This window comes from Nicotiana sylvestris, chromosome 5 (assembly GCF_000393655.2).
Source record: "Nicotiana sylvestris chromosome 5, ASM39365v2, whole genome shotgun sequence".
In the NCBI taxonomy this organism is placed as follows: domain Eukaryota; kingdom Viridiplantae; phylum Streptophyta; class Magnoliopsida; order Solanales; family Solanaceae; genus Nicotiana; species Nicotiana sylvestris.
In genome coordinates this window covers 20,005,833-20,019,457 of record NC_091061.1, presented here as the reverse complement: position 1 = coordinate 20,019,457, position 13,625 = coordinate 20,005,833, and the positions used below count along the sequence as shown (strand labels likewise).

The 13,625-nt window shown below is 35.1% G+C and overlaps 1 protein-coding gene across 3 annotated transcripts; it reads left to right on the top strand.

Moving 5' to 3' along the window:
• The first annotated feature begins 293 nt into the window (after nucleotides 1-293).
• Nucleotides 294-5,718, top strand: LOC104234275 (putative late blight resistance protein homolog R1A-3). Of its 3 annotated transcripts, XM_009787819.2 has the most exons (4): nucleotides 294-531; nucleotides 1,290-1,413; nucleotides 1,899-4,014; nucleotides 4,117-5,718. In XM_009787819.2, the coding sequence occupies exons 2-4, from the start codon at nucleotides 1,354-1,356 to the stop codon at nucleotides 5,544-5,546; spliced, it is 3,606 nt and encodes a 1,201-aa protein (XP_009786121.1). In that variant the 5' UTR covers nucleotides 294-531; nucleotides 1,290-1,353; the 3' UTR covers nucleotides 5,547-5,718. The 3 variants fall into 3 exon arrangements, with proteins under 3 accessions (XP_009786121.1, XP_009786128.1, XP_009786116.1); XM_009787814.2 differs by having other exon boundaries at nucleotides 295-531; nucleotides 1,899-5,718; XM_009787826.2 differs by lacking the exon at nucleotides 1,290-1,413 and having other exon boundaries at nucleotides 1,899-5,718.
• Nucleotides 5,719-13,625: the final 7,907 nt, after the last annotated feature.

The window sequence follows — 13,625 nt, the reverse complement described above, 5'->3', positions numbered from 1 at the left end:
CTAGAGAATATGGAGGGTATTTTTGTAAACAATTATTTTTCTTAAAAATTATGTAATGCGTTATAATTTTAATACATCACTCCAAACATTAAATAAGAAATAATATATGCATAACTAATGTTTGCATTACTAATATATATTATTCCACACTATTCTTACTAACAGATACATTACTAATCCATGCATTACTAATACATCTTATTACATCTTATTACGCAATATTCTTTTATGCCTACCAAACGGGGCAACCTAATGTAATACAAACTGCACTTTACCATTTCATGACAAATAACTCTACCTTTCCACCAAACTCATTTGAATTAGCTTTAAAAAAGACTTCAATTCATTAGTCATTGACTTGTATGTTAATCATGGAATTATCAATCTGTATCTGATTCTTCTTTCTATTGGTGGCCTTTCAAATTGTCCTTAGCCAATTACTTCAACTAAAATCAAATCTTTCTTTCTTCAACTATTTCTCAAACAAGCAAGAGTTCCTAACAGCTTAATCTTGGTTTGCTGAACTTAAAGGTATGCTTATGTTGAACATCTCTTATTTAATTTCTGTTGTTCTCTATTTGAAATTTACGAGGGTTTTTGTTTTCCGACTCAAAGATATACTGTAACAAAGATTCTTCTTTCTTTTATTGATCAATTAAGCAAAATATATAATGGATGAGGCTCAGCTAAATCATATACTAGCTAGTTAAGACTAACAGCTCAAATCAACAACAGATTTAGCTGTGTTGGAAAAGTCAGGGTAAAAAATAGGGGTGGCAATTTGAGTCTAAATCCGCTCAACCCGCCCAAGGTTGGGCTGGTGATTGACCCGCCTGTTTGTTGAACTCAGCCATCTCGACCCAACCCATTTCAGCCCGAGCAAGATTGACATTTCTGGTGTTTTAGACTAATTGCATAAAAAATTACTCTTCATCAAAAATAATTGCTTATTATACACCATTCGATGTTTCTGCATTAGGTAGGGGTAAGGTCTGCATACAGACTACCCTCCCTAGACCCCACATGTTGGGATCAAACTGAGTTTGTTGTTGTTGTATACACCATTCGATGTTTGACCTTGATCAGTGTTTCAAGAATCAAAAGCTTAAGATGAATAATTTATTTTCTTAGTACATCATGATGAAAATCTTAGTGTTTAAAATAGCTGAAAAAGTATTATTTTGGTAACTGAGCTGAGAGTAATATGGTCAATCCACTTGTTTTTCAGTTTCTTGTGTTTTTTTTATCTACTTCTCCTAATAATGGTTTGTGTACTTTTTGTACATCAGACTTGAAAACTTGAAAGGAAGGAAAAGGAAAGATACTTTGGCTTGACTAGTGAGAATTACATAAATGGAAAGAGGAAAACAAAATGAAGGAGAAACAAAGAAAGGGGAAGCAAACAACTCATCGGTACGTCATACAATACTGATACGTATTAAACCCAATATTGGCTTGGATGATTATGAATATAATCCTCAAGAGAAGGCGGAAATACGTTGAAAGCCCCTTAAATTTGCCAGTATATTTCATTTAGACACTCGAACAAAGACATGTTTTAATTGTGCACCTGAACATATAAAGCTTCTTGATCCTCGTTTAAATACTCAAGAGGTTGTTTTATATGTATGTTTGAAAGTTACCTTTATTCGTCTCTTCTTCCAGAAAATGGTTATTGAGATTATTTACTAATCATCAAAAAGGTAAAAGTGTTTCAACGCATGGAGTGACTAACTAGATTGTGGCAAATATAAATTGGAAATACTCTTTTTTTCCTTGGTTGAACTTAGTTTTACAACTATATTAGTTGCCTGTCTGCAATGCAGAGTAAAATTTGTCAGATAAATTTGCAGCTTTGAAAATTTGATATTACATTAATACATTTGGTATTTTGACAGGTCTCATCTTATGTACTTCGCAAGGACATTTTCAATCTTCTGGATTTCATAGAGAGGTTAAAGAATGGACGAGATCAAATTGTTCTTGACATGGATCAAATTGAAAAGCTGAAATTGGAGCTGACATTTTTGTCAACATTTCTTCAGCTTTCTTGTTCCAATTTGGATGGTTTCAATGCGAAAATGTCTCTCCAAGCACAACGGGTCGGTGATCTGGTTCGGTCAGTTTTCAATGAAAGTGGAGATAACTTGCTGGTTAAATATGACATGGATCATGTCGTTCCTCACGTCCTGGAAAATATCAAAAATTTTATCGGCTTACCACTTCATTCTAAATCAAGTGCCACCATGACTGAGGAGCAGTTGGTTGAACTTTTGGAATTGCTCCTCTTGAATCTCTGTGATCTTCCCAAGCACTGTGCGGAGTTGAAGACAAAGTACGAGATAATTCAAAAAGTGTGCGACAATATAAGAGATTTCCTTGGGTTAAAAGTAAATGGTTGCATTGAGCATGAGACAATTGAATATGTCTTACCTCATTTTCAACTTATGGCTGAGAGAGTAGGACACTTCTGTTTTGTCCTTTTGACTGATCAACTTGGTGTCCCTCAAATCAATTTCAAGCTAGTTGATCTACTTGTGAAGATTATTCCTGTTGAACTGGAAGTTATGCACATATGTTCTACAAATTTGACAACTTCAAAGTCAACGGAAGTTGGATGCTTCTCTAAGAAGCTCCTAGGAGCCTCTCCATACATTCTTAGAGAATATTTGATTCATCTACAAGCGCACATGGTGGCTGTTCTTACTGCTAGCCCTTCAGCTCGAAACATTCATGTCATGATAGAGTTCCTATTGATTATTCTCACAGATATGCCCAAGGACTTTATTCATCAAGAAAAATTGTTCGATCTCTTGACACGTGTTGGAGCACTTACCAGGGAAGTATCCATTCTTGTTTGCAACTTAGAAGAGAAATCAAGGGGTGAAGTGAATACCAGTGAAACAAACTGTGGCAGTCTAGACTTGCTGGAGAGTATTGAACTACTGAAGGAAGATCTCAAGCATGTTTTCCTGAAAGCCCCCGAAGACTCATCTCAACTAAGCTTCCCCATGAGTGACGGACCACTCTTCATGACTCTTCTACTCAAAAGCTTAAATGACTTGCTTAATTCCAATGCGTATTCAGCTGTTTTAATAAAGCAAGAAATTGGACTGCTGAAAGAAGACCTAGAATTCATAAGACCGTTCTTCACGAATGTTGAACAAGAATTGAACAGAGATCTCTGGACTCGTATTCTAGATGTGGCATATGAGGCAGAACATGCCATTAATTCAATTATTGTCAGAGATCACGGTCTCTTGCAACTTATCTTCTCACTTCCGGGTAACATAGAAAAGATCAAGCTTATCAAAAAAGAGGTATCAAAGAAGATCCAAAAGAACAAGGGTTTTATTGTCGTAAACTCTCCCAACAAGCTAGTTCAGAGTGGGTTTGAGGAGGAGACAAACTGGATAATAAGGAAGCTCACTAGTGGACCAGCAACACTAGATGTCATTTCGATCATTGGCATGCCAGGGCTTGGAAAAACTACTCTGGCTTACAGAGTATATAATGATAAGTCTATTGCTAATCATTTCGATGTTCGTGCATGGTGCACGATCGACCAAGAGTATGACATGAATAAGATTTTGCAGAAAATTTATAATCAAGTCATTGGATCAGATGCCAAATTCAGTGAGGATTTTGTTGTTGGTGATAAGCTCCAAAGAGAGCTATGCAAAAGGAGGTACCTAATTGTCTTGGATGACTTGTGGGATATTGCAGCATGGGATGATTTAACAAGACATTTTCCTGAATTTATGAAAGGGAGCAGAGTTATTTTAACAAGTCGAATGAAGGAAGTGGCTTTGTATGGAAAACGCTACAGTGATCCTCTTTGTCTTCGATTGCTACGTCAAGAAGAAAGCTGGGAATTATTAGAGAGAAAGGTATTCGGAAAAGAAAGTTGCCCTGATGAACTATTGCATGTTGGATATGAAATAACCAAAAAATGTAAAGGGCTTCCGTTGGTACTTCATCTGATTGGTGGAGTCATTGCAACGAAAGAAAAGAGTAAGGCTTTTTGGTGTGAAGTTCTAAACAGTTTGAATTCCTTTTTATTAGATGATTTTGAATTCATGAAGATTTTACAATTTAGTTATGACCATTTATCAGATCACTTAAAGCCGTGCCTGCTTTACCTTGCAAGCTATCCAAAGGATGAATATATTGAAATATCTGAATTGAAAGATTTATGGAGTGCTGAAGGACTATTGGAACAGATTGAGATGAAGAGTGTGGAAGAAGTAGTGGAGGTTCATTTGGATGAGTTAATTTGCAGTGGCTTTGTAATAGTTTCCAGTGAGAGAGGTAGGGCATCGAGTTGCCGAATTCATGATCTTGTGCATGATTTTTGTTTAATAAAAGCTAGAGAGGAACAGCTGTTTGATTTCATAAGTTCAAGTGCTCCGTCTCCTTCTTCTTCAGAACGGGTGCCACGTGCAATGATCATTCGTTATGACCGACGTCTTTTTCATTTGGATGAAAATTTTGTCCTCTTCAATCCAGAAAAGAAAAATCCTTATGTTAAACACCTCCTCTCTTTGAAGGTTTCTGATGGGAAGCACAATCATCTTTCCTACAACTGTCACCTAAGACACTTGAGACTTCTTAAAAGGTTGGAGCTGCACAAAATAAGATTGACGTATTCTTTGCTGAATGAAATAGGCATGCTTGTTCATTTAAGGTGCTTAAAGATTCAGATGAAGGCAAAAGCTCTTCCTCCGTCATTTTCAAACCTCTTGAATCTGGAAACTCTTGTGGTGGATAACCAGGGATCAAACATGGTACTATCACCTAGTATTTGGAGTCTTGTAAAGTTACAACATGTGAGCATGGATAGTTGTTCGGTCTTTGATTTGGATACTGATGAATCAACAGTGTTAGAAGAGGACTTAAAGTTAGAGAATTTGAGAATATTGTATGGTCTCAAGCTTTCCTCTTCGGGAAACAGAGAGGATGTTTTCAAAAGGTTTCCCAATCTTAGAATCCTTACATTCACCATTGAGGAACCCTGGCCTTGTTCAGCAGAGCAGATTTGTTTTCCAAGATTGGATATCCTTGATGAACTTGAAGAAGTTCACGCATATTTTTGCCCATGTATACATCAGTGTGATTTTCACTTCCCTTCGAGCTTGAAAAAACTTGTATTTGGGAGCTTTGCTCTGCCATCCAATTCACTGTCAAGAATTGCGAGACTGCCCAACCTTCAAAACCTGAGTCTAGAAGAAGCAATCATCCAGGGGAAAGAATGGAACATGGAAGAAGAAGACGCCTTCAAGAATCTCAAATCGCTGACATTGGATAGGGTGTCTTTTTCTGAATGGAAGGTTAATGGAGAGGAATCCTTTCCCGTGCTTGAGGAATTACAAATACTAGACTGTACTGAGCTTATGGAGATCCCGGACAGTTTTGGCGATATTTTTTCATTAAAGTATATCTCACTGTTGGGCAGCGGTCAACTTGAAGTTTCAGCCACAAGGATTAAGGAATATGTTGCAGATATGACGGGAGAAGACAAGCTTGAGGTAAAGTGCAACTGGTGAGTGCATGCTCGAGATGGATCATAGTAGGTCCGTAATTATCTTGACAAATCTCTGTGACTAGGTCATACGAATTTATTAACTTCATTCCTACATTAATTTCCTTTTATATTATTTTTTCCCCATTGTGGTTTATACAGTAATGATTATCAAGTATTACTACGACTTCTGTTCAGTTTCTTATATTGCGGTTATTTTATTATGCATTTTTATGGTACTAATATATCGGCTCTTGTTGCTTTCTTGAGCCGAGGGTCTCCTGGAAACAGCCTCTCTATCCTTCGGGGTAGGGATAAGGTCTGCGTACATATTACCCTCCCCAGACCCCACCTGTGGGATTATACTGGGTCGTTGTTGTTGTTGTTGTTGTTTTGTGTGTAGACAGCAGAAATTATCCTGGAAAATAAGTATATCATGTATGTTCCAATTTTTTCTATTTGCTTCTTACTCTGACTATGAATCTTCTATTAACAACTCTTTTTGTCACTTTAAAATGCAAAAAATTTCAAATCGTTGCTTTTTCCCATGTAGTTTTGAAACGTTTGATGTTTTCTTCAAATGACATATTAACCTATTGATGAGATAAGGAAGCATTTTAATTTGACCTTGGACATAAACAAAAGTACGAAATTCTTTGACTAAATGCTCAATGGGATGAGTTGCTTCCCATGTTATTGATCTGGAGCAATATCATATCTACTAACGAGTTAATTTGAGCGTGTAAAAGACATCTTTAAATTTACAAAATATAATATGTTAATTTGAGCGGTGTAAAAGACATCTTTAAATTTACAAAATGTAATATAGTCCAGATTGAAGGGAAGTCTTGGCGTAACTGGTAAAGTTGTCTCCTTGTGACCAGGAGGTCACGGGTTCGAGCAGTGGAAATAGCCTTTTGCAGAAATGCAGGCAAAGGTTGTGTACAATAGACTCTTGTGGTCAACCCTTCCCTGGACCCCGTGCATAGCGGGAGCTTAGTGCACCGGGCTGCTCTTTTTTTCATATAATATAGTCCAGGTAGAAGAGATAAATTTTCAGCAAATAGATAAAAAAGAATTTTTGACCCTAAGAATTAACTAAGTTACTGTGATACGATGATCAACTTAGGAAGTAGACACTGAAGTGTCATCTATCTGTAGCCATAGATGTCTTAGTGCTTTAGACGGTTTATTAGATGGTATGATCTCTGAACTTCTTCCTCATACAAGTGACCGATTGGAGGTAATGCATTTACAGCGAATATAAAAGCAACAGAAACAGTTTCCCCTTTGCCTGCCTAATTCAGTGTTTATTGCAAAGAATGATATATATTCACTAGTCAAAAAAAGATGATACACATTTGCTTGGACTATGTGATGCTTGTAAGCTCCTCTCACAGCCAGAGGCGGACCTATACTATATAGAGAGGGATAATCGGCACCAGTAAAGTTCGGTAAAAATTCTATGTATATATGTATATGTCTTTAGAAAATAGTGATATATTAGTAGTGGACACCCAATATACAAAGCAGATTTTGGTTGAATCGAAAAAGTGCACCCTCGACCATCAAATCTTGAGTCCGCCTCTGCTCACAAAACCGGCCTCACTTTAGTACTAATTGAGTTTTTCTTTCAACAAAAGTTACAAGATTCTCTTCAGTTGTCACGCTCTGTACACCCTCTATAGTCTGCAATTTTTACTGCAGGACTGTGCTCCATTTTGTCGGTGTCTCACATTGGCAACAGTTTGTCGTTGCTTTGTAGGGTTGTTATTTGAATATACAGCTGTTGACTTGCACAAGAATCATACTTGTATCGTTACTAAGCTGCAGCAACATCAGACATGCAAGACTGCAATATAAATATGCTCTATATCATATCTTTGAAATAGCAAGCAGCTGAAAACCAAAAGATGTTCTATGCTTCAATACCGAGTGTGTATCGGCACATGCAATTCAGGAATAACCATATTAACTCAAATATAAAATGTGTGTAGAACCAAACACATGACACAATATACAGATGCACATAAAGTGAAAAGTTGATATGGTTTTCCTGGGAAGCACCTGCACCTGCACCTGCATTCCAGTGGATCAGATCCTTGTCTGCTACTCCGCCTTGCAGTTCTAAGTCAATTAATAAAACCAGTTTTGCTTTAAATTTACTCTTGGCTCTTGACAAACTTAGAATCTGAAACAGATAATAAAAGATAAATTGTTGCAGTATGTTTTAAAGAAAATCTGTTGTTTTATTTTGACTCTCAAATTGCGATACTCCTGTTTTGTTTTACCTCAAGCCGATGGTATATCGGAAACATCCTCTCTACCTTCTTAAGGTAGAGGCTAGGTATGCGTACACACTATCTTCCACAGATCCCATTTGTGGGATTACACTGGATTTGTTGTTGTTTTATCACTACTCAAAGTATGGGAGTGTCCATCACAACTAGCGGTAGCAAAATGGTTAAAAGAAAACAGTTAACCACTCATATTATCCACTAAAAAATGGGTTGGATAATAAACTTTTTAAAAATATGGATAACTAATGGCTTTAACTTTTTTTATTTGTAAATCCTCAAATTGGGGGTTACTCAAGTTTGGGAGACTAAAAATTCTCTCAAAAGTGATCATATTCAAGAAGTCATGTATAATATGGTAACCCTTTTTTATCCGTATTAAATATGGGTCAGATCGGATAATTTATCTATTTTTCATTACCCCTTTATGACCTGTCCCATATCCGACCTGACCCGACCTATCCGTTTGCTACCCCTAATCGCAACCATGAGTAAACTTGAGTAATGAAAGATTGGACAAAAAGCAAATTGTTTTTTCCGTACTTTACAAAACCAAAATTAATTAAGATGGAACTGGCAAATAGATTTGGATGCAAATGAAAGCAGCAGCCATGATTGCAGGACCAGTGATGAAATCTCGCTGCTATAGAAAAAGGCAGCCATTGTTTTCCCACAGGCAATAATTATAGGATGCAATGCCATAAACAAACCTGCGGTTTATGAAAAAAAATTAATTCCAACAACCACATCGATGAGATGTGGATTTCATGGGCTCCTTATATGGTCCATTTCTTTATGAAAGAATTATAATAAAGGACACATGACTTCACACCATAACAAAAAATAGCTCATGTTTTTAAGTTTTACCCAACATTGTACATATTTTGAAAGCACTAGCAAATTCAAAATTTGTGTTCTTACAACCATTGCTTCCAAAAGCTATGGAGTTAAATATGTGTTTTCGCAACCATTGTTTTCACTCTCTCTTCTTCTCCATATGCTTCAAGGGGCAGTGTATTTTCTGCTTCTCCTCTTGTGTCACCTGCTTGCAATGTAAGAAAATTGAAGAGTAGAAGTCCACCATTGAAGACCATTCAAAGCTTTGCTTTTGAAAATATTTTTTTTTAATTTGTTAGTTGTTTGGATTGAGTGTTGTTTCAATTGATTGAAAATATCAAAAGGAGTTCAAAATTTAAAATTTGAAGTGATTTGGAGTAGATTTGAGTTAAATTTCAGAAAGACGCAAGGAAGAAGACGAAGTCAATTTTTTGTATAATTATGTATAATCTTGTATAATAGTGTATATGAGTGTAGAAACACACCTTATACATTATTATACACCTTTATACAAGCGTCTATAGACAAGTTTCTTCCACGATTTTCAGTTGCAATTCTTGTTCAAAACCAGTCCAAATCTCCATTAAATGACTTCAAATTTTATATACAACCTCCTTATACTATTTCTAATAAGTTTAAATAACATTCAGTCCAAATTTTTCACAAAATCAAATTTGGAATTTAAACCCACATATTTAAGCTTGTTAAAAATCTAATTTTCATCACCAAAATGAATTTAGTTTGTTGAACTAATATTTGAGTCACAATTACTGATTCGAAAATTACTTTAAAAGTTTAAGGAATCTTTTTTAGAAAGTAAAGAGTAATTTTGAGAACCTATTGGAGTTGAATGTTGAATCTTAGCCTATTATTTTTGGGACAGTTGGTTGTAAATTGAAATATGAGTTATAAAATTGAAAAGTAGGGAGCCCAATTGTTCTAGTGTGAAATTTTCCTTTTCTTTATCATGATATCGAGAAGTTTTATTTTGTGTCTCATACAACTTACACTAGTTGTATGAGGTTCCTTTTTGTTCACAAATTTGTGGGCCCCAATCTTACACTTCTGAGTCCACAAAATTGTGAGACAAAAAAGTTACCTCATACAACTAGTATCAGTTGTATGAGACACAAATTAAAATTTTCTCATGATATCCGAGTCGGGCATTTCACATCGGTGGAATGTGAATTTACCACTCAAAAAGAAGTTGCAGAGAACTTTTAAATCTCTCAAACTGCATTGATAGAAAAATTACAATGAAGTGACACTAGACTTTAGAAAGAAGTGTAATGATGAGGATGATGAAATTCTAAGTGCTAAATTTCTACATATGCAATAGGTATTTATAGAGACTCAACAAGATAACTAATACTTTTTCCTTAAAAATGAATAGTTTGTATATTGAATACTACATTGGATACTACATTGGATGTTACATTATGTTCATGTTGTGAATAACTTAAAGATTAATTTTTCTATTTTATGTCCATCATCTTTACTTTTTATGCCTATAAAAGGCCATATAATTGCAATGAAAAATTACACCAAAGTGAAAGAAGAAAACACTTCTTCATTCTCTCTATCTCTTCTTGTTTACATTTTACTGCATTGCTTCTATTTTATAACACGTTATTAGCACGAAACTCTAATTTTATTCTTAACTCCTTCTAAGTTGAGCCATATTTTATTAAGGTATGTATCATTATAATTATTTTATTTATGGCAGTATATATCATATGCTCATTGTTTGCAGATTACTTGTGCGCTTGGGCATCTTAAATAGTTTAAGTACATTGCAGTGATAAAATAACTATTTCCTTCTGTGCTCAACTCTTAGAGGACCTCAAAGCCATCAAACTAGCTATGCACTAATGTCATACTTATAATATTCATGGACTCCCTAGATCAAAACATATCTTTAAGGCATTTTGAAGAACTGTGAGAAATAAATTGACAAGCAATAATTTTATAGTTTAATTACTTTATATTTATTGGAACATATAAATAATGTTAGTCACGTTCAGTTCTATTAACACATATATATCAATAATATAAAGTGAAATGAAACAAGTATGTAATTTCTACTTTATGGCAAGAATAAAATGAAATAGTAGATTGTTAACATGATATAGCTCTATTTTCATTTCTTTTACCTTAATCGTTTTGTTTTCATTAATTATTTATTATTATAATTATTTCTCTAACTTATTCATCTTTTATGATAGTTTTCACTATGTCTAATTTATCAAAACTTGAATTTGTGGCACTTGACATCACCGGGTGGAACTATTTATCATGGGTTCTTGATGATGAAATTCACCTTGACGCTAAAGGTCTTGGAAATACTGTTATACAAGGAAATGAAGCATCAAATCAGGATAAAGCGAAGGCCATGATTTTCCTTCGTCATCATCTACATGAAGGGTTAAAAACTGAATATTTAACCGTAAAAGATCCACTTGAATTATGGATTAATTTGAAGGATCGATATGACCACCTAAAACTTACGGTATTACCGAAAGCTCGGTATGAGTGGATACATTTAAGGTTGCAAGACTTTAAAACCGTAAGTGAGTATAATTCTGCTATCTTTAAAGTAAGTTCTCTATTAAAATTATGTGGAGACACTATCACAGATGAGGACTTATTGGAAAAAATATTTTCTACTTTTCACGCTTCAAATGTGGTGCTACAACAACAATACCGTGAAAAAGGTTTTAAGAAATATTCTGAGTTAATCACATGCCTACTTGTGGCTGAGCAGAATAATACTCTATTAATGAAAAATCATGAAGCCCGTCCCACTGGGTCAGCTCCATTTCCGGAAGTGAATGTTGTAGCAACATATGATAAGTTTGAAAAAAAATAAAATAATTACCGTGGTCGTGGACATGGTCGTAAACGTGGACGTGGCAGGGGGCGAAACAATTATCGTCATTATGGTGTAAATAAATTGGAGAACAATAAGGGTTCTCAAATTAATCATTCAAAAGGTAAAGCTAGTATGTGTCACCGATGTGGTATGAAAGGTCATTGGGCACGCATTTGTCGTACGCCAGAACATTTTGTCAAACTTTATCAAGTCTCCCTCAAGAAAAAAGAAAATAATGTGGAGGCACACTTGACCTTTCAAAATAATGATGATGAAGCAGGTCCCTCAAATAAATATGATTCTAAGGCACATCTTGCATATAAAGATGATGATTTTGAAGGCCTAACAAATATTACTCATTTAGAAGTTGGGGACTTCTTTGAGGATATTGACTGAAGAACTAATCATCTTACTGGGGAATGAAGCTATAAAAGTTGTTATGTTTATGTTTGCAACTAGTTTATTTTTCTTGAGTGTATTTTCCTAATGCATCATGTGTTGCTAGTTTCTACATTTCTAATGTATTTCTTAATGTTTTTTTCCTGCTTGTCTTTCATATTTCTTATGATGTATTATTTGTCTTTTTTATGAAGAATATGAAAATTCCCCAGTCTTCAGTTGGACTCAAGATTAATAAAGATGATATATGTCTTCTGGATAGTGCTACAACACACACTATTTTAAAAGATAAGAGATATTTCTCTTATTTGGTAATGAAAGAAGCGAATGTTAATACAATATCCGGTAGTACAAGATTAATTGAAGGTTCTGGAAGAGCCAATTTATTACTACCAGGAGGAACAAATTTGGCTATTGATGAAGCACTATATTGTAGTAAATCTCAAAGAAACTTATTAAGTTTCAAAGATATTCGCCAAAATGGCTATCATATTGAGACTACAAATGATGAAAAGATTGAATATCTTTATATTACTACAATAATGTCCGGTAAGAAATATGTGCTTGAAATGTTACCTGCTCTTTCCTCCGGCTTATACTACACAAGTATTAGCAGGATTGAAACACATGCCGTAGTAAACGAGAAGTTTACTAATCAAGATAATTTTATTATTTGGCATGACCGGTTGGGCCATCCTGGTTCTAATATGATGCGTAAAATAATTGAGAATTCACATGGACATGCAATGAAGAATCAGAAGATTCTTCAATTTAAGGAATTCTCTTGTGCTGCGTGTTCTCAAGGAAAATTAATTATTAGACCATCAACTATTAAAGTTAGGATGGAATCCCCTGCATTTCTGGAACGTATACAGGGTGATATATGTGGGCCCATTCACCCTCCATGTGGACCATTCAAATATTATATGGTTTTGGTAGATGCATCTACAAGATGGTCACATGTGTGCTTACTATCAAGTCGCAATATGACATTTGCGAGATTGTTGGCTCAAATAATAAAGCTAAGAGCACAATTTCCAGATTATGCAATTAAGACAATTCGTCTTGATAATGCCGGTGAGTTTACATCCCAAGCCTTTAATGATTATTGTATTTCAACTGGGATAACAATTGAGCATCCGGTTGCTCATGTTCATACACAAAATGGTCTAGCAGAATCATTGATCAAACGCCTCCAATTAATTGCTAGACCAATGCTTATGAGAACAAAACTTCCCATTTCAGTATGGGGTCATGCTATTTTGCACGCAGCAGCACTTGTGCGGATAAGGCCCACAAGTTATCATAAAGTCTCCCCATTGCAATTGGCTTTTGGTCAGGAGCCAAATATTTCCCATCTTAGGATCTTTGGTTGTGCGATATATGTTCCAATTGCTCCACCACAACGCACAAAGATGGGTCCTCAAAGAAGGTTGGGGATATATGTTGGATATGAATCTCCTTCTATTATAAAATATCTAGAGCCGATGACTGGAGATTTATTTACGGCAAGATTTTCTGATTGCCATTCTAATGAATCAGTATATCCAACATTAGGGGGAGAAAATAAGCAGCTGAAAAAGAAGATAGATTGGAATGCATTATCACTGTCTCATTTAGATCCTCGAACAAATCAATGTGAACAAGAGGTTCAAAAGATTATTCATTTACAAAATATTGCAAATCAATTGCCAGATGC